The 19,439-nt window shown below is 40.9% G+C and overlaps 1 protein-coding gene across 1 annotated transcript in view; it reads right to left on the bottom strand.

The window, feature by feature from the left end:
* Positions 1-3,893: 3,893 nt before the first annotated feature.
* na (sodium leak channel non-selective protein na) overlaps positions 3,894-19,439 on the bottom strand; it is a 605,671-nt gene continuing 590,125 nt past the window's right edge. The window contains exon 41 of the mRNA XM_090376183.1: positions 3,894-4,060. Within this exon, the coding sequence (XP_090232309.1) occupies positions 3,894-4,060 (167 nt within the window). The remainder of the gene's footprint in view (positions 4,061-19,439) is intronic.

Genomic DNA, 19,439 nt, shown 5'->3' with positions numbered 1-19,439 from the left:
AGTGTTCTCTCTCTTCATTTTCAATTTCTGTCTAATCTGGTTTAGTACAACTGATGCTGAAATTATGACTGTTAAATTAGTAGTAGCCTGGATTGTTAAGAAAACTGTGAAACTAACCCTCAGTTTGCTTCATTCATAAAGCTTTATATAAATAGAATCATGATTTTACTATATTATTAGCATTATAGGTTTGTTTCTGGCTTTTAGAGAGGTTCTGTAATTCTTCACAAAGTACCATGGTGCAGATGTGGGGAACCACTGGTGGCACCTTCCACAAAACACTATGCCACACTGTTAAATATTCAGGGGGTGTTTGATGCCTGTGGTGAGGGAGTCACAGGGTTAGGGCATTCCTCTGTCCTGGTAATATTTACTGCCTTCTGAAAGATTACTTCCATCAGAGGCAGGTTACTCTAGATTTGTTGAAAGAGCCGCCAACAGGGCTCGGTCCTGGGGCCTCTGCTGTGGAACTGGGTTCTTGAGTTCCTAGTGCAGCACAATGTTGACATTACTGTCACCGTGGCTAATGCAGATGATTTGGTGTTTCTTGTGGAGGAGGGAACTCGCACAGGGAACTTGAAGAATGAGTGGAAGCTTGCCTGGCTCGATTATTATCATGGGCCTCTCTGCATAAGCTACAGGTTTCTGTACACAGGTCTATGGTTGTGTTGCTAAGAGGACACCTCAGCCGGATGCAGCCTCTGTTTTCTGCTCTGGGGACTTCTCTCTTCGAGTTGGCAGACAGGTCATGTATCTTGGTGTATGCCTTGAAGGGCGACTGACTTTTCTGGTACATGCCAATTACTTGTGGGGGAGGGTGAAACAAATGTATGCCAAGCTCCAGCGAGTTACCCATGTGGATTGAGGCATAAAGGGGGAGCTCTCTCCCTCCTTTATGGCATCTTTTTCCTGATCCTGACTTACAAGGCCGGGGCTTGAGGAGGGTGAGTTGAACATTCTCACGTTTGTTGGATCCTTCTCTCTGCACAGCGGTTTGCTCTTCTCGGCATCACAAGAGCATGTGGAACAGTTGCTACAGCGCTGTGTGTGTTGGCAGGAAAGATTTTGGCCAACCTGCTGGTAGATAGTGCCTATTTGAGGTTCATCTTGAAGAGGGGCATTCTCCGACTGGCTTTCAGCATCTGGTCATGCCCGGTTAGATAGGCAGGCGTTGTCTTGGATATAACATCAGAGCAAAGGAGAATCAGTGATGAATTAGAGGCCATATGGCAAAATCAATGGACCAATTTTGAGAGGGGGTGGCTGTCTGCCTTTATTGCCTCCATTCAGACAGTGAGTTGATGGCAGCCATGGCTCCAGTTCGGCTTGGCAGCTTGCTGTGTTCTGACCAGACATGGCCTGAGGTCGAGACTGTTCTGGCTGGGGCTTCTAACTTCAGAATTGTGATCTTGTGGAGAGCCAGAAACTGGCCTTCATATTATGCTTGACTGTCCAAAATATTTGGACCGCCAAGGAAGGCTGGAGAGAGGGACACTCCCTCTCTCTCTCTCAGTCCACTTTGGTGGAGCTTTGTAATAACAAAGATTTTTTTGGCACGCTTGGCAAATTTATTAAGAGTGTAGTAGTATAGTGGCATGTGATGCAAGAAAGCAAGTGTATGAGCTTATGCAGCATCAGCCAAAAAAAAAAAAAAAAATTCACACAACCATTCCCTCTAAATGTTTGTCCAGTTCCTCCTTAAATTTATTTAACCTATCAACTTCCACAACAACAGATGGAAGTTTGTTCCAGCAATTAACCACTCGCTGGCAAAAGGCAAATTTCTGCACATCTATTCCACCTGTCTTTCCTTAATTTGAATTTATGCCCCCTTAGGTTCGTAATCTGAACAAATGGAAGCCTAGTCTCCAGCCATTGCAATTTGCAGAACTTAAACCTCTCTTGGTAAGAGGATTGCTTCATTCCCCTCACCAATCTTGTTGCCCTTCTCTGTACACACTCAAGCAAATCTACATCCTTCTTAAAATGAGGGCTGCAGACCTGTACGCAGTACTCAAGGCATGGCCTGACCATTGCTTTATACAGAGGGTTATTTTATTATTTTTTTTTTTTGGTTTTTTTTTAGGAGCATTAGCAACTAAGGCCATATTGCTCCGGGAATATGCGGTGGTCATTCCCTGACCTTTCCGCATCCTCCGTATTTGGTGGTGACGGGCTCGAACCCCGGTCTAATCAAGAAGCGTGTGCTACGCACTGCTGCTCCTTCCCACCTGGCTACGGAGGCACCTTATACAGAGGGACAATCACCTCCTTTTCCCTGCTAGAAAAATTCCTATATATCATTGATAAAACCCCATAACCTGCCGTGGCAGCCTGTCTGCATTGTACAGATTAAGTTACAGATTGCTAGATAGGGCGACATATCTCCTTGTGGTGGGGACAGTAACTCATGGTGGGGTGGGGCCGCTGTCCCCACTGCAAGGACAAATGGTCATTCCTTTATTTTGTTTTGTTATTTGAGTTTATGTTGTGTTGTGTTTTGTATTGATTAATATGCTAACCCATTGAACATGGTTACAGCTGCAATTCACAATTGAGAGCTAGTAGCATATGGACAAAAGCCTGGGTGGCAACTAGGATTAGAGTTCATTCAAATGACAAATGACACTGTTAAATATATCAATTTCTTTGAGTGAAAGGAAGAAAAACAGAGAGAGAGAGAGAGAGAGAGAGAGAGAGAGAGAGAGAGAGAGAGAGAGAGAGAGAGAGAGAGAACTTTCATAAAAAAATTTCAGATAATTGAAATTTCTTATAACTAGAATTCCACTGTATTGGTAAAAAAAATATTTCTCATTAAAAATAATTATCACCTGCACCTGACTCACCCTTGTACATACTCTAATTCTTTTACATTTTTTATAATGAAATTTTTAAACCAATAGTCTTTTTCTTTTTTGTTATTTTTCCATTTTTCTCAACTAAACATTTACTATTAAACATTAAATAAATATGTTTTTAGTAGAAAAGTAAATATTTTAAATAATTTTTAAAGTATGGAATGAGTATTTAAAAACAAAGGTAGTCCTTTGTTTTAAACAGAATAAAAAGTCAGTTCAAAAGGAAAAAGAAATACTTGCATGGTTAGTTAAAAATCAATTTGAAATCAATATGCTAAAGGACTGTGAAACCAAAATCCTAATGGACCACCACTTCTGAAAGCAAATATTTTTTAAGGGCTGCATGAAGAAAGTAAATATTGTGATTTTTATCAGAATATTCACTACATTTGTACATACAATGTATCTCTATCTCAGGAACACTAGTTGAATCTATGCAACAAAAAAATAATAATAAAAATAAATAAATAGATAATGTAAAAAAATAAAATATCTATTAAAGTTGTCTACACGATGGATTTCAATTTGGATATACAACACTGTTCTTATTGCTGCAATTTAATATAGTACCAGAATAAAGAAAATTAAAATGCATATTTTAAACTATTCCTTGTCTTTTTTCTCCAGAAATAATGGGCTGAATGCAATGCAAACAGCATACTTGTTCATGTGACTCTTTTCAATAAAAATCTTTGTAAGTCCATACTTGAAATAGACACTAGAATTTATTTTCATGTGTTCAGTATTTCTTCAATCTGAATAAAATGAAATGGCACAAAAATTGAAATTTTTATGCCATTAGGCAAGAAGAATATACTGTTTCAAAAAAAGTAATATAGTTTTTCTATTTTTTTAAAATGGCATTATATATATATATATACTTGATTTTACACTTCATAAAAATTACCTTTATCAGCTCTCTATTTTATATTAATATGCTGAAATGCACTGGAAAAAATAACTGTGCAATAAAACTAATAAGTTTTAAAAATATTTCAAACCATATCCCAATATTTATACCATAATTTAAAAGAATCATTCTGAACCACTGTCATAATTCAATTGTGCATTCCACCAGTTGTGAACTTCAGCCACAATGGTAGCCATCTTTGGCATTGAAGGCTGTACAATCCCTTCATCTTCATCTGGAGTTACAGATGACAGTTCACTTCCTTCACTTAGATCTGGTAAACCTTTAGTCCCTTCACAAATTAATGAAAGTCAGTTATATATATATATATATATATGTAATAAGGATAAAAATGGGGTAAAAAGTTAAGTAATAATAGAGAGATAAAAATAAAAAATATTATGGTTGCACCTGCAAAGCAGCAGCAGCAGCAAAGGATGCAAAAGTTTATATGCACAAGGTAAAATCTATTGAAAACTGTGAAGATGGAGGCATAAATTACACAGAATGCCAAAACTAATAGGAGAAGGATAGCAGAAATTGGAGATATTGAAGGCGTGAGAAAGAGAGAAAGAATGTGAATATCCTATATGATATAATGAATTAAATAAAATTATAGGCTGAATTGGATAGCCAATTAGAGAGAATGGAACCGTAAAGCAAAAATGATTAGATTAATATATAGAGTAATAGCAAGCATCAGATAAGGGTGGATACTTTGGTTATAAGCCTGGAAAGGGGGGAGAAAAATTATAAAATTAAATTAAAATCTGATGTTAGCTAAAAATAAATACTGGTACATAATGAGGTATTTCTTCAGGGAACTACACCTGATCATGTATCAAATACTGCATTTTTGACTGTATAGTAATGTTGTATATAAAACTGTATAGTAATGCAGTTTTTGATACATGATCAGGTGTAATCCCCTGAAGAAATACCTGTTTTTTATGTATCAATATTTATTTTTAGCTAACATCAGATTTTAATTTTATAATTTTTCTCTGATATTTTTGATAAAAATTTTATAATTTTTCTCTACAATGTCTGCAAAATTATTTTTGCAGACATTGCAGGAATATTGAAGACATGGTGTCACTCATATGTAAGGGATGCAGAATTTAAATATAGGAAGTACAATGTGTATAGAAAGGATGTGTATGTATGTATTTTTTTTGTACGGGTAGCATCTAGAATATTGATTAAACTCTTCCTTGTGTTGCTGTGAAGATACAGATCACTGTAGAAAAGGCCAAGCATGTGATCAGTGTTAGGTTTGTGTGAATAGTGTTGTGTTGTGTTGTGCTGGGTCTCCAGACTAGCAGCTGTCCTTTACCACAGGAAGGCGGGGCCAGTTGTTGTTTGCTTATAGGCTATACAGTGCAAGGGCAACAGGGCCATAATGTGCCTAGGTGGGCCATTTCTGCTGTAATGTACATACTGTCTCATTAGAGAGACATCTGCACTTGAAAAAAGAGGGAGTAGGAGTATAGGGACTCATCAAACAACACCATCTGTACAAAATTATCCAAGATCCAAGGAAGTTAAAAAAAAAAAACCCTAAGCAGCAGAACATTCATTATTAACACTATTTACAGCATTCTGAGTATTATACAAACACCTCCTGCATTTGAAAACATCTGAAGCAAAAAAGGAGATTTTGTTGACACTGAAGATTCTTGGGCAGGGGTGTATTCTGGAATAGCATTAGCATTAGTAGAGGCATTTGATGCAAGAAAGCAAGCTTATGCAGCATCAGCCAAAAAAAAAAAAAAAAAAAAAACCCACTTCCACTTCACCCCTCTGTTCGTTCAAAATACCTGTCCAGCTGAGCCTTAAACTTATTTAGGCTATCAACCTCCACCACAAGGGATGGCAGTCTGTTCCACCAACCAACCACCCGCTGGCTAAAGGCAAATTTCCGCACGTCTATCCTACATCTGTCTTTCCTCAATTTGAATTTATGCCCTCTCAGGTGATTTTTCTGAGCTAGAGGAAGAATCCCATCAGCATTGAGCATGCTTAAACCATTCAAGGCTTTATACACCTCTATCAGATCACCTCGCTGGTGCCTAGTCTCCAGACACTGTAATTTGCAAAACTTAAGCCTTTCTTCGTAAGAGCACCCCTTTGTTCCATTCACTAATCTTGTTGCCCTTCTCTGTACTCGTTCCAGCAGCTCTACATCCTTCTTGAAATGAGGCCTCCAGACCTGTATACAGTACTCTAGGTGTGGCCTGACCATTGCCTTATACAATGGAATAATCACCTCCTTATCCCTGCTGGAAAAATTCCTGTATATCATTGACAATACTCCATATGAAGTTCTCTGAGCAGTCTGCACTGCTCAGAGAACTTCATATCTGCCTGCACAACCACCCCCAAGTCCCTTTCCTTCTCTACCACTGTCAGTGTAGTACCACAGAGTTGATACGTTGCTCTGGGGTTGCTGTTTCCCATGTGTAGTACTTTACATTTGTCAATGTTAAACTTCATTTGCCACCTCTCAGCCCATCTGCTCAACCTTTCCAGATCCTGTTGCAGCAGCATAGTGTCAGTAGTGTCCTTGACAACCCTGCCAACCTTTGTATCATCTGCAAACTTGGACATTAAGCTTGATATACCATCATCAATATCATTTATAAATACAGAAAACAATAATGGACCCAACACTGAGCCCTGAGAGACTCCACTAATAACATTAGTCCACGATGAGCAGTGTCCATTGATTACCACTCTCTGTCTTCTCCCCCTCAACCACCCCTTTATCCATAGCAGCAATTTGCCTCCAATGTCACACTGCTCCAATTTGTGTAGCAGTCTTCCATGTGCAACAGTATCAAAAGCCTTTCTAAGATCCAAGTATATAATATCAAAGTTATTCCCTGCATCCAGTTCTTTTGTGACTGCATCATAGTATCCAATCAAGTTGGTCAGGCAAGACTTCCCCTTAACAAAACCATGCTGTGTCTGAGCTATAACTGAAGTCTTGTCTAAATGATCCTGCAGTGCTTCTTTAACCAGTGCCTCCATTAATTTTCCTGGAACAGAAGTTAAGCTCACAGGTCTATAATTACTTGTGTCAGCCTTTGATCCTCCTTTGTGAATTGGGGTCACATTTGCACATTTCCAGTCTATGGGTACCTCCCCTGAGTCCAAGGAAGCTCTCATAATTATGGCTAAGGGTTTGCTTACTTCCTTTGCTGCCTCCTTTAATATAACTGGATAGATCCCATCCACCCCGGGTGCCTTTCTTGTGTTTATCTTCAACAGTTTCTCCTCCACTTTACTCCCAGTTATTTCAAGATTCTGTAGCTTACTGCTAGAGTTGAATACACCTCTGGCATTCCCCTTGCTGAATAACTCCTCATGTGTGAATGTCGATAGATAATATTAACTTATAAAATAGATAATATTAACTTTGAAGGTCTTCATAGATAGCAAAATCATGAACGATTATATGGAGACTGAGAAGAAACAATTTCTCGTTCAGTGACCCCTGCCTCGTGATCAAGAAGAATGTCTCCAGAGTGAATGAAAACCAAGCTCTTGATTTTTTGTTTAGAAGACGTAACATTGGCAACTTTCACACAGCAGAGCCCAAAGGAGAAGAGTCTCACTTGGTCTGCCAGATATTTATCAGTTCATCAAAGCATCTACTTTGCTCATTCTTGGAATCAGCCTGCAAATTAATTTTGATGTCAAGTATACCAGTAGGAATCATCTTTTTAATGTGGAAACAAACCCTGATAGATAAGGAGAAGATCGAGTGGAACACAGCCAACAATAACTTGGATGGCAATAATGAAAATGGTTCTCCACACATGAGTAACAGATAATAACATAGACCACTGAATGAAATTCAATTTTGAGTGGAATTTTGTATTACCTGCCCTATGGAACCATGCTCCAGCAACATAAGTTACCAGAGGGAAGAAGACAGTCTGATAAGAAAGATGCAGAGTTTTCCTTGATTGATCCCATTCAGACCTAGAAATTCAAAACATTTTAATTTTAGAACTTAGATGAAGATGAGAGAAGCTGAGTTGGTGATCAATAATGACATATAAATATTTAGTTTCAGTCACAATGGGTAAACATTGTCCATAAACTTTTATTTCTGGTGGTCATTGAAGTTTGGATTTGAAAAGCATAATCTTTGTCTTGGATGGATTAATTTTAAGTTTATTAACTTGAGATCAAAGACCTAAATCCAGTAGCACCCAGTTGTTTTCAATAATGGCTTGAGATCTACATGAAAAAGTCAGGTTATCAGCAAATGCCATGAGCTTACAGTTTTCAAATAAACGGCAAGCCAATCATGTAAAACAGCATTTCAGGCCCCAGAACAGAGCCCAGGGGCAACCTCAAAAAATTTGTCTGGTAATACGTAGGTGATTGGACTTGACAATGATAAAACAATCAGAAAAGTAGCTCCTGAAAAGGTTACAGAGTTGAAGGGGACACCAAGCGGAGTGGTGTCCCCTTCAACTCTGTTCCACTAGAGGGAGTCAAATGTGCCGACCGGGCTAGCCAGGTGGGTAAAGTGCCTGCCTGGCAAACCATAGGTCGTGGGTTCAAATCCCGCCTCGGGCTTGGATCAGAGTAAAATGCAAAAACTTTAGGAGGTGCATTATGGCCACAGAAGACAATGCACCAACATCTAACAAAAAAAAATAAAGAGTCAAATGCATCCTTGAAGTCCACAAGAACATTAGATAGTTTTAGAGCTAAATTGTATTTTGCTCTAGAACCATCTAAATGAAGCATGAAATCAAAGAGGGCATCCTCACAAGACTGCCAGAACTGAACTCATATGAAGAGGAGAAACAAGATTTTGAGCAATGAAAACATTGTGAAGTTCTTAGTGCTATTACACATTCCATAATTTAGCCTAAATTTGCAAGGTGGGTGACAAGCCTATATCACTTGTGATCCTAAATGTTGGGAAATAAACTTTCGTCTAAGCATTATTAAACAGGTGAAAAAGAATCTGAGATTTTAAAGCAAGAAAAGAAGGATGATGAGTGTGACCTTCCAGAAGTACTGAATGATTATAAATGACAGTCCCAAAGACATCAGACATGTACATCTTATTCCTCAAAATTTTGTACATCAGTCCCCAAAGGTCTGAATTAGTATTAGTAACAGCCATATGGTGCAAGGAAGGCTAAGGCTTATGCTGCACCAGCCAAAAAAAAAACAAAAAACAAACATAAATAAATAAATAAAAATAATAATAAAATAAAATAAAAATAATAATAATAGAAAAGGAAATAGACAACCTATACATTTTCCTCCTCCTGTAGGTAACTATCCAGCTGACTTTTGAATTTCCCCAAACTGTCAGCCTCTACCACCCATGTATGTATCTCGTGGCAATTCCCAACCTCGTGTTGTTTGGCATTACAAGAATGCAAAATGGGATGACCTGCAAGACTTCTTATCTTCTTTTCCATGGTCGGATTACTGTTTCAAAACTTCTGATGTCAACATTTGCTCAGATCGTGTCAGTGAAATTATTCTTGCAGGAATGGAATCCTTTATCCCACACTCCACTTTAAAATCTCATCCTTTATCTAAACCTTGGTTTTCCAATAAATGTGCTAAGGCAGTTCAAGAGAAGAATGTTACATATCGTAAGTGGCTTGTTTCTAATTCTTCAGTTTCATTTTCTGCCTACACCAAAGGTCGCAACAATTGTAAAGCAGTTATTAATTGATCCAAACTAGAGTTTGAACAGGCTAAGAGTAGAAAACTTGCTTCTTGCCCTAATGGTAGCCGAGCATTCTGGTCTCTTGCCAAAGCTATTGGCCGCAACTTTTGCCCATCTCTGCTCCCACCTCTGTCCAAACCAGATGGTTCTGTTGTCACTTCAGCCAAGGATAAAGCTGACCTGCTAGCATCCCATTTTTCTTCCAGCTCATGTATTAATGACCTTGATAAAACACTCCCCACCATTCAATGCCTCCTGTGGTCTTCCATCCAAAGGATATCAGAAGGATTTTGATGAATCTCGATGCTAAAAAAGCTCCAGGTCCTGATGGTATTTCTCCACTTGTTCTCAAAACCTGTGCTCCTGAACTTACTCTAATTCTTTGCCGCCTTTTTTCACTTTCTTATTCCAAAGGTGTTTTTCCTTCTGCTTGGAAATTTGCTCATATCCAGCCAGTTCCTAAAAAGGGTGACAAATCCCTCCCATCCAATTATCGTCCCATTGCAATTACTTCTACTCTTTCTAAAGTAATGGAGAAATCAATTAACCGCTAACTCTTAAACTACCTAGAAACCTTCCGTCTGATCAACGATCACCAGTATGGATTCCGTCATTGTTGATCCACTGGTGATATTCTGGCTTATGTTACCCATTTATGGACTAATTCAATGGAAAGGTTCGGTAAAACACAAGTAGTTGCTCTTGACATCTTAAAGGCTTTTGATCGTGTTTGGCATAAAGGTCTTCTAAACAAGCTTCCATCTTATGGTTTGCCAACTGTTTTTTCTTGTTGGTTATCCAGTTTTCTCTCTGACCGCTCACTGAGGGTGATGGTAGATGGCTCTCTCTCTTCTAACTTCTCCACTAATGCCTGTGTCCCCCAAGGTTCAGTTCTTTCCCCCACTCTTTTCCTCTTGTATATTAATGACCTTCTTCCATTGACTGGAAATCCTATCCATAGTTTTTCCGATGATAGCACACTGCATTCCACTTTCCATTTTGATTGATTGATTGATTTGGGTTTTATTGGCGCACTAGCAACTAAGGCTATAATGCGCCAAGACCAGGTAATATCTAAAAATTTAACATCTCGGTGACTTAATTAATTAGGCCACCATGTCCAGATCTAAAAACATAAATAAACAACAATAACATATAAATTTTAAATACGATTAACAACCTTTATTGCTTTTAAAAAGCTAAAAACAGCAGACACATTGTCATTGTCGGATAAAATCTGACTGAGTGTATAAGGCTCAGTCAGATGATTAAAAGCGGTAAAACAGGTATTGCTAAAATCTGGACAGTCAATTAAAAGGTGTCTGATCGTTAAGATTGTGCCACAGGACACACACATAGGAGGGTCATCAGCCCTCATTCCATTTTGAGAAACGCTGTCCTGCTCAATCAGTTTCAACTTCTCGAAAATCTGCTACCAATTCCTTAAATGCCGATCTTCAGGTAATTCTCCAGTGGGGCAAAGACAACTTAGTTGATTTCAACCCTTCTAAAACTCAGTCTTGTCTTATATCTCGCAAAAAGGATTCTTCGGCTCCTATGCTTATCTTTAGTGACACTCCGATTTCTAGGCAAAATGATATATCTCTTTTGGGGATTACCCTGACTTCTAATCTCTCTTGGCACAAGCACATTGCAAATATTGCTTCCTCTGCATCTAAAAAACTTGGTTTTCTCTTTCGCTCTCGGCGTTACTTTTCTTCCAAACAGCTGCTCACTCTGTATAAATCGCAAATCCGCCCTGCCATGGAATATTGTTCCCACATCTGGGGTGGTGCCCCCAAAACCTCTCTCAGGCTTCTTGATTCCATTCAGAAGAGGGCAGTTAGGTTAATTAATGATTCATCTCTAACAGAGTCTCTCCACTCGCTTTCTCATAGATGTACTGTTTCTGCTGCATGCCTCTTCTACAGATACTTCCATGGGCACTGTTCTTCTGAATTGGCTTCTATAATTCCCGCTCTCTCTTTCAAAACAGTCCGAACACGTGCCGCCACCAGCCAACATCCATTTACTGTCCAACTTCAAACCCACAGAACCAACTTTTCATCTTCCTCATTTATTGATTCAACTGCCGTTTTCTGGAACAACCTTCCTTCATAAGTATTTCCTGAAAATTACAATCTACAGAAGTTCAAGTCCAATGTCAACAAATATCTTCTTTCATCTTCTCAACCTCCAACTCAAGCACGGTACTAAGTACTATAGGTTCTAATACCTCTCATGTTTGGGGTTCACATAAAAAAAAAAAAGGTAACTTATAATTTATAACTCACTGCTAAAATAAAACTTCCTGTAATCCATTTTAAACATCTCTTCCTGTAACTTGAATTTATGATTCCTAGTTCTAGAATCATTTATAACTGAAAATTTCATCCTCATTCATTTTACTATTGCCTCTCAGAGCCTTAAACACTTCAATCAAGTTGCCTCTATGGTGCCTAGTTTCTAAGCTGTGCAACCTACATATTCGAAGCCTTTCCTCATAAGGAGATCCTTTTGCTGATCTCACCAGGTGAGTTACCAGTCTTTGGACCCTTTCAAGAAGCTTGAAGTCTTTTTTTTTTTTTTTTTTGTAGGTGCAGTCTCCACACTTGAACAGTATTCCAAGTGTGATCTAACAATTGCCTTATATAATGGGATTATATTGTCCTTATCTCTACTAGCAAATGATAAATAGCAGATAAATCATTGATATTTGATCATTGACACTTCGCCCGTGTACTTAGAAGGGTTGTTTGTGAGATTTTGATTTTGATTTGGATTTTATTGGCGCATTAGCAACTAAGGCTATAATGCGCCTTGTTTGTGAGAAAAAGATCAAGCATATTGGCTGTATAGTTAGGATTGTCCGGTATTCTTGTACGTAAATGAACAATCTCTGAAAGGTCATTAGTAATTGCAAAAGCCTCAGCATCTCGACCAGCTGGGTCGGTGTGACTAGAAAGCGGAAGCCAGCTGGAGTTGTGAACATTAAAATCACCAAGGAAAATTCCCTCACTGTTAGGAAAGTTGGACTGGAGAAAGTCCAAATTGCAAAGAGAGGTAGTCAAAGAGCTCCAAGTGATTAGTGGAGTTGGGAGAAAGGTAGAGACAACAGATGAATTTGACAGAATGAGGTACAGAGATTTTAAGCCAGAGCAGATCGAAAAGAGGAAATTCCAAAATACCAAGTCTCGAACAGGGAATATCAGAACAGACATATGCACAAGTACCACCTTTGAGGCGAAAGGAATCATACAGCGAATAATTTTGGAAAATGAGATGAGCAGTAGTTGAATCAACCGATAACTGAGATTCTGTTAGAAAAAGTATATGGGATTTGGCAGACTGCAAGTGGAAATGGACATTGTTGAGATTAGAATTGAGACCACACATGTTTGTGAAATGAACTAGGAAGTGTTTGGGAGGTTTAGATCTTTTTGCAGATAATCTTACTGTATTAGTTTGACAATTCATGGTGTATTCAATAGTAAGAAAAAGCGTGGGGGGGGGACTTCTGTATGAAGTAATGAAATTTTTGGATTTAGCAAAAAACATGGTAAGAATATATCCAGATCCTTGACATAATGTGGCCTCGCCACCATAGCTACCAGATCTCTTGCCAGTCACATTGCAGCTTGGAAGGTTCAAGAGAACTGGACCACTTCTGACCACCGAGCTATCACATTTGACATGCAAAGATCACTCCACCGAGCCCCGGTCATTAGTCTCAAACTAAACAGGTATGCAGTAGATAGAGCAAATTGGGAACAATTTGCTCTAACAACTTACAAACCGACCAACTACTGAACTGCACACCTGATCACCAACAACATACGATAACAAATGCCATAACAAGTGCTGCAAACCAGACGATCAGGACAAGGACCCCACAGCCGGGAGCAGTCCCATGGTGGTCACGAGAACTTGAAGTACTGAGACGGGAAATGAACCAAAAGAGACGAGCCTTCCAGAGAGCTAGACGGACCTGGCCCCCACCTGAAGTGGAGTTTCTCAGGCAGCATTACAGGGATGCCAAGAATACATATACCGCGATGATCAGGCAGCGGAAGAAGCTGTCCTGGGAGCACCTAGTGTCTACTGTAGGCAACTCAGGCCCATGGAGCATAATATATCGCATAACCATGAACAAACTGCCCAGAGGGGAGTGACATCCTCCACAATCACCCCACAAGGCACTATGACAAAAAATTGGCAAGATTCAATCAACAACATCCTAAATACCATCTTCAAACCACTAAACGGAAATGATACTCCTGAACAACAGCTACTTTGTCTGGCCAACGAAGCTTACCAAACCATCCGAATGGAAGAGCCCTTCACTCACCATGAATTACAAACAGCCATAAGAAAATTAAAATAAAAAAGAACTCCAGGTCCGGACATGCTGGAGCCGGAAATAGTAAAGAAAGTTGCTGAATATACCCCTGACCTCCTCCTAGACTTGTACAACCACTGCCTCAGCTCTGGCTGGTTTCCCTCAGACTGGAAGGTGGCCAGTGTGAAACTTATACTTTAAAAACCCATCCAAACAGCCACAGATACCAGAATCATATCGAGAATCAATAGCCCTACTTTCGGTGCTAAGCAAAGTATTTGAACAACTGCTCAAACAGAGGATAGTAGAACACTATAACACAGCAAATTTAACTGAAAACAACCAATTCGGCTTTAAACCTGGAAGATCTACCCTTGATGCTCTGGAATATATCCTGGACTTAGCAGAGAGAGGGTTGTGACCTAAAATATTTCCTCCTCATCATGATTGATTTTGTGGGGCGTTCGATGCTCTATGGTGGCCGAGCGTCCTTGCAAGACTCAGAGCAGCCCAATTACCAATGAATCTCTATGACTGTATGCGGAGCTACTTAAGTAACAGAAGGATCTTAGTAGATGCTCCCTACTGCAGGGTGGAGCGCCGGGTCTGTCGGGGATGCCCCCAGGGCTCGGTACTGGGCCCCCTCCTTTGGAACTGTGTACTTGACGAGTTCCTCTGCAAGGATCTAGGAAACGTCAAATCACTGGCGTTTGCTGATGATCTCTCCCTGGTACTGGCCGCTAACTCTAGGGCTCAGATGGAGGTCATCCCAAACGAAGCACTAACCACCCTCTGAGTCTGGGTGGAGGGACATCACCTGACCATTTCATCAACCAAGACGAAATCCACACTCCTAAAAGGCTTCCTGACCCCAACCAGACCGCCCCAAATTAAAATCAATGATAGAACTGTTAAGCTTGTCACTGAACTTAAATACCATGGAATTATACTAGACAGAAACCGATCGTTTACCCCCACCTCAACTATATACAGACAAAAATTAAAAATTACTTAGCCATGCTTGCCAGGGTCCCCCCGCCGATACTGGGGGCTGAAGAGGCGCACCCTTGCGCTCCTATACAAGGCAGCCATCATCCCAGCAATTACATATGCCTCCGGTGCCTGGTATCAAAAGGCCTCAACACGGTGAATTGTCGACAATTAGAAATAATACACAGACCGATCCTCATCACCTGAGCATGCAATACAGTATCGACACATGCACTGCAAGTTATCACTGGAACCTTGCCTCTCAACTTGGAAGTAATCCGCACAGGAATGCAGCAGCAACTCAGGCGTGGAAAAGCCACAACGTATCTAGACCATACCACAGATCCGATAAATAACAGAAAGGCAGAGAAGAAAAGACTGGAAACATACCTACAAACAATCTGGCAGCAACGTTGGACTGACTCAACCAAAGGCGAAATAACTCGAAAGTTTCTACCTAATCTCCAACAGGTCTACCCACAATATCCGCAATGGTTCAACCCCGGACTCTACACTACTTACCTCCTCACAGGACATGGAGCGATCCGTAACAAACTGAACCTCCTTGGCATCACAGATAATCCCATGTGCGCGTGTGGCTCCCCGAAGACATGGGACCACATAATGCATGAATGTGAGCACTGGGAAGATCTACGTGGACACCTGATCACACAGATACAATTCAACCCCAAAAACCAGGTGCATTATCTACTGGAGAATGAAGAAAATTACAAGCTATTCTCTAAATTTGCCCAGAGCCTCTACGCCAGACGGCAAACTCTCCCGGCACCAGCAAACCCTGAGCAACCAGAACCAACATAGCTCATTGCTTGTACCTGCGGAATAACCAGCATAACAAAAACAGGAGTCTTGAATCCCTATTTCCCCATTGTGACTGAATCCAAACATCCCGACTTTCACTCTGGGTCAGGCCATAGGGCCCACGGAGAAACCACTACTACCAAAGACAAGTCTAACCTATAGCGTGCAAATGACTCTACACACCCAGGTTGGGACCAAAGCACAGAAATGAACATGTAAAGACCGCCACTATGACGAGAACACATCCCACACACACACAATGATCGTAAAGATCTGACTCTTTTAACCCACAGCTGGGGCGTTGCCCAATCTATAAAGACAAACGACCAAGCAGCTGTCGTGCTGCACAGACACCAAATGGACATGATTGAACCTTCAACCCTGATGAAAATCTTTCTCAACTGACACACGGAAGGGGACTCAGTCCCACGAGCGATTCTCACTAAAAGATGAAGAACCTGCACAGTCGTAGGGACCTGACAAGAAAGCCTGAACATCCATTAGCCCTGGATGGTAGGCCACTAATGATAGATGACCACTTTTCAGCCACAAGCGTTCACGCCCTATTGGCGATCTGGGTCAGCTCCCTTGTTTGGCCCACTATTACTGCCCTTCCCTGGTGGGGGAGGGAGGCGCTTGCCGTCTCCTGCAACCCACACCACCCTTCTCTTCTTTCTGGTGGAGCATGGGCATGCCCCACTGCAGGCTGCAGCTACCTTCCCTATCGGCTCCTTATTTCTGACTGTATCACCCCAAATCTTCAGTCTCCCTCCCCCCACTCTAACTATACACAAGCGAAAGTCCCACACAATCCAAATTTAACCTTCAAAATTAATTTTGCCCAAAACTCTCGGCTTCTCATTCTAGCTCCTTCACCACACAAACTAACCTATACCAATCGATGTGTATGTATATGCATTTTTGTATGTATGTGCACTTTTTTTTTTTTTTTTTTTTTTTTATAGGTCCTAGCCACTGAAATCTCAGGAAATTAGGTGGCAGGACCTGCCAAAGTAAATAATTATAATACTGGTGTACCTGGTCTGCCTCCATGGGGCGAAAGTGTGGCAACGTTGGGCCTCAGTAGGGGTCCAGCGGCTAAATGACCGAATGAGCAATGGTGCACAACACTACACATGAACAATATCCATACACTTTTAAATCTCTGGCATTTCCAGCAAACTGGCACACCCATCACAATGTAAACAACTCGGAGATGGGGGAAACCCCTGGTGCCGTATGACCCTAAATACACTTTACCCCTCAGCATACACACTACTCGGACTCCCTCCAGTCACTATCTGGCAAACTAGAGGTAGCAAGATTATACACTAGTTGATCCGGAAGCCTCCTAAAGAGTTACCAATAGGTTCGGTCTGGTGTACTAACTAGTGGCTGGCCTGCGAACACCGTTTTAGAGCTGTACTCTCGAAATGAAAAGAAGACTGGATCTCGCTATGATGTCCATCATAACCTCAAAAGTCATCAATCATACAGCATGATGGAAGAGATTGGGGAAGGATTGACCGGAACTCAGCTCTGGAGACTAAACATGGGTTCCACCACTTCAAGCCACCAATAAGCAAAGTGGTGGTATTGCAGCAGTTGAGAGTCATCTGCCTAGTACTGCCTGGTAACACAGAGGGCTGCATTCCTCCATGTGGTGTGGGCACCACAACTCAGCCCCTGCTTACATTGGTTCACACCTGGGTGGTCACCCACAGTGTGCTAATTTGGAGGCTGCTTCCAGGATTATACCCCTGCCGTAGATCTTTCGGACACTTTTGATTTTTATGTTGCCCAACTTTAGTTTTAAGATTTTCAAAACTGTCTTTTACGCCATCACTGTACCAATATCACAACCCTCTGCTGCCTTTATAATGAGCATATCTTTTCTTCTGGGGCAGGAATCTTGGGCATCTTGACATCGGCTGCATATGACAAAATCTGAGGAGCCCCTTCAAAAGGGGCCTGGGCCGGAGTGGTAGAGGCAATGGTGTTCAAGGCCTCGAAAGCCGGGTTGGTTATAGTCATTAGCATTAGCATTAGTAGAGGCATTTGATGCAAGAAAGCAAGCTTATGCAGCATCAGCCAAAAAAAAAAAAAAAAAACAAACCCACTTCCACTTCACCCCTCTGTTCGTTCAAAATACCTGTCCAGCTGAGCCTTAAACTTATTTAGACTATCAACCTCCACCACAAGGGATGGAAGTCTGTTCCACCAACCAACCACCTGCTGGCTAAAGGCAAATTTCCGCACGTCTATCCTACATCTGTCTTTCCTCAATTTGAATTTATGCCCTCTCAGGTGATTTTTCTGAGCTAGAGAAAGAATCCCATCAGCATTGAGCATGCTTAAACCATTCAAGGCTTTATACACCTCTATCAGATCACCTCGCTGTTGCCTAGTCTCCAGACACTGTAATTTGCAAAACTTAAGCCTTTCTTCGTAAGAGCACCCCTTTGTTCCATTCACTAATCTTGTTGCCCTACTCTGTACTCGTTCCAGCAGCCCTACATCCTTCTTGAAATGAGGCCTCCAGACCTGTATACAGCACTCTAGGTATGGCCTGACCATTGCCTTATACAATGGAATAATCACCTCTTTATCCCTGCTGGAAAAATTCCTGTATATCATTGACAATACTCCATGAGCTACCCTTGCAGCCCGTCTGCACTGCTCAGAAAACTTCATATCTGCCTGCACAACCACCCCCAAGTCCCTTTCATTCTCTACCACTGTCAGTGTAGTACCACAGAGTTGATACGTTGCTCTGGGGTTGCTGTTTCCCATGTGTAGTACTTTACATTTGTCAATGTTAAACTTCATTTGTCACCTCTCAGCCCATCTGCTCAACCTTTCCAGATCCTGTTGCAGCAGCATAGTGTCAGTAGTGTCCTTGACAACCCTGCCAACCTTTGTATCGTCTGTAAACTTGGACATTAAGCTTGATATACCATCATCAATATCATTTATAAATACAGAAAACAATAATGGACCCAACACTGAGCCCTGAGAGACTCCACTAATAACATTAGTCCACGATGAGCAGTGTCCATTGATTACCACTCTCTGTCTTCTCCCCCTCAACCACCCCTTTATCCATAGCAGCAATTTTCCTCCAATGTCACACTGCTCCAATTTGTGTAGCAGTCTTCCATGTGCAACAGTATCAAAAGCCTTTCTAAGATCCAAGTATATAATATCAAAGTTATTCCCTGCATCCAGTTCTTTTGTGACTGCATCATAGTATCCAATCAAGTTGGTCAGGCAAGACTTCCCCTTAACAAAACCATGCTGTGTCTGAGCTATAACTGAAGTCTTGTCTAAATGATCCTGCAGTGCTTCTTTAACCAGTGCCTCCATTAATTTTCCTGGAACAGAAGTTAAGCTCACAGGTCTATAATTACTTGTGTCAGCCTTTGATCCTCCTTTGTGAATTGGGGTCACATTTGCACATTTCCAATCTATGGGTACCTCCCCTGAGTCCAAGGAAGCTCTCATAATTATGGCTAAGGGTTTGCTTACTTCCTTTGCTGCCTCCTTTAATATAACTGGATAGATCCCATCCACCCCGGGTGCCTTTCTTGTGTTTATCTTCAACAGTTTCTCCTCCACTTTACTCCCAGTTATTTCAAGATTCTGTAGCTTACTGCTAGAGTTGAATACACCTCTGGCATTCCCCTTGCTGAATAACTCCTCATGTGTGAATGTCGATGCAAAATATTCATTTAGTTTGTTAGCTACCTGAGCAGGATCATCAACAGTTGACCGATCAATATCAAGTGGACCAATCTGATTCAT

Source organism: Mastigoproctus giganteus, chromosome 6 (assembly GCF_048544385.1).
Source record: "Mastigoproctus giganteus isolate SK-2022 chromosome 6, ASM4854438v1, whole genome shotgun sequence".
Taxonomy (NCBI): Eukaryota; Metazoa; Arthropoda; class Arachnida; order Uropygi; family Thelyphonidae; genus Mastigoproctus; species Mastigoproctus giganteus.
The sequence above is the reverse complement of the archived record's forward strand: the minus strand, read 5'-3'. Positions and strand labels throughout refer to the sequence as shown.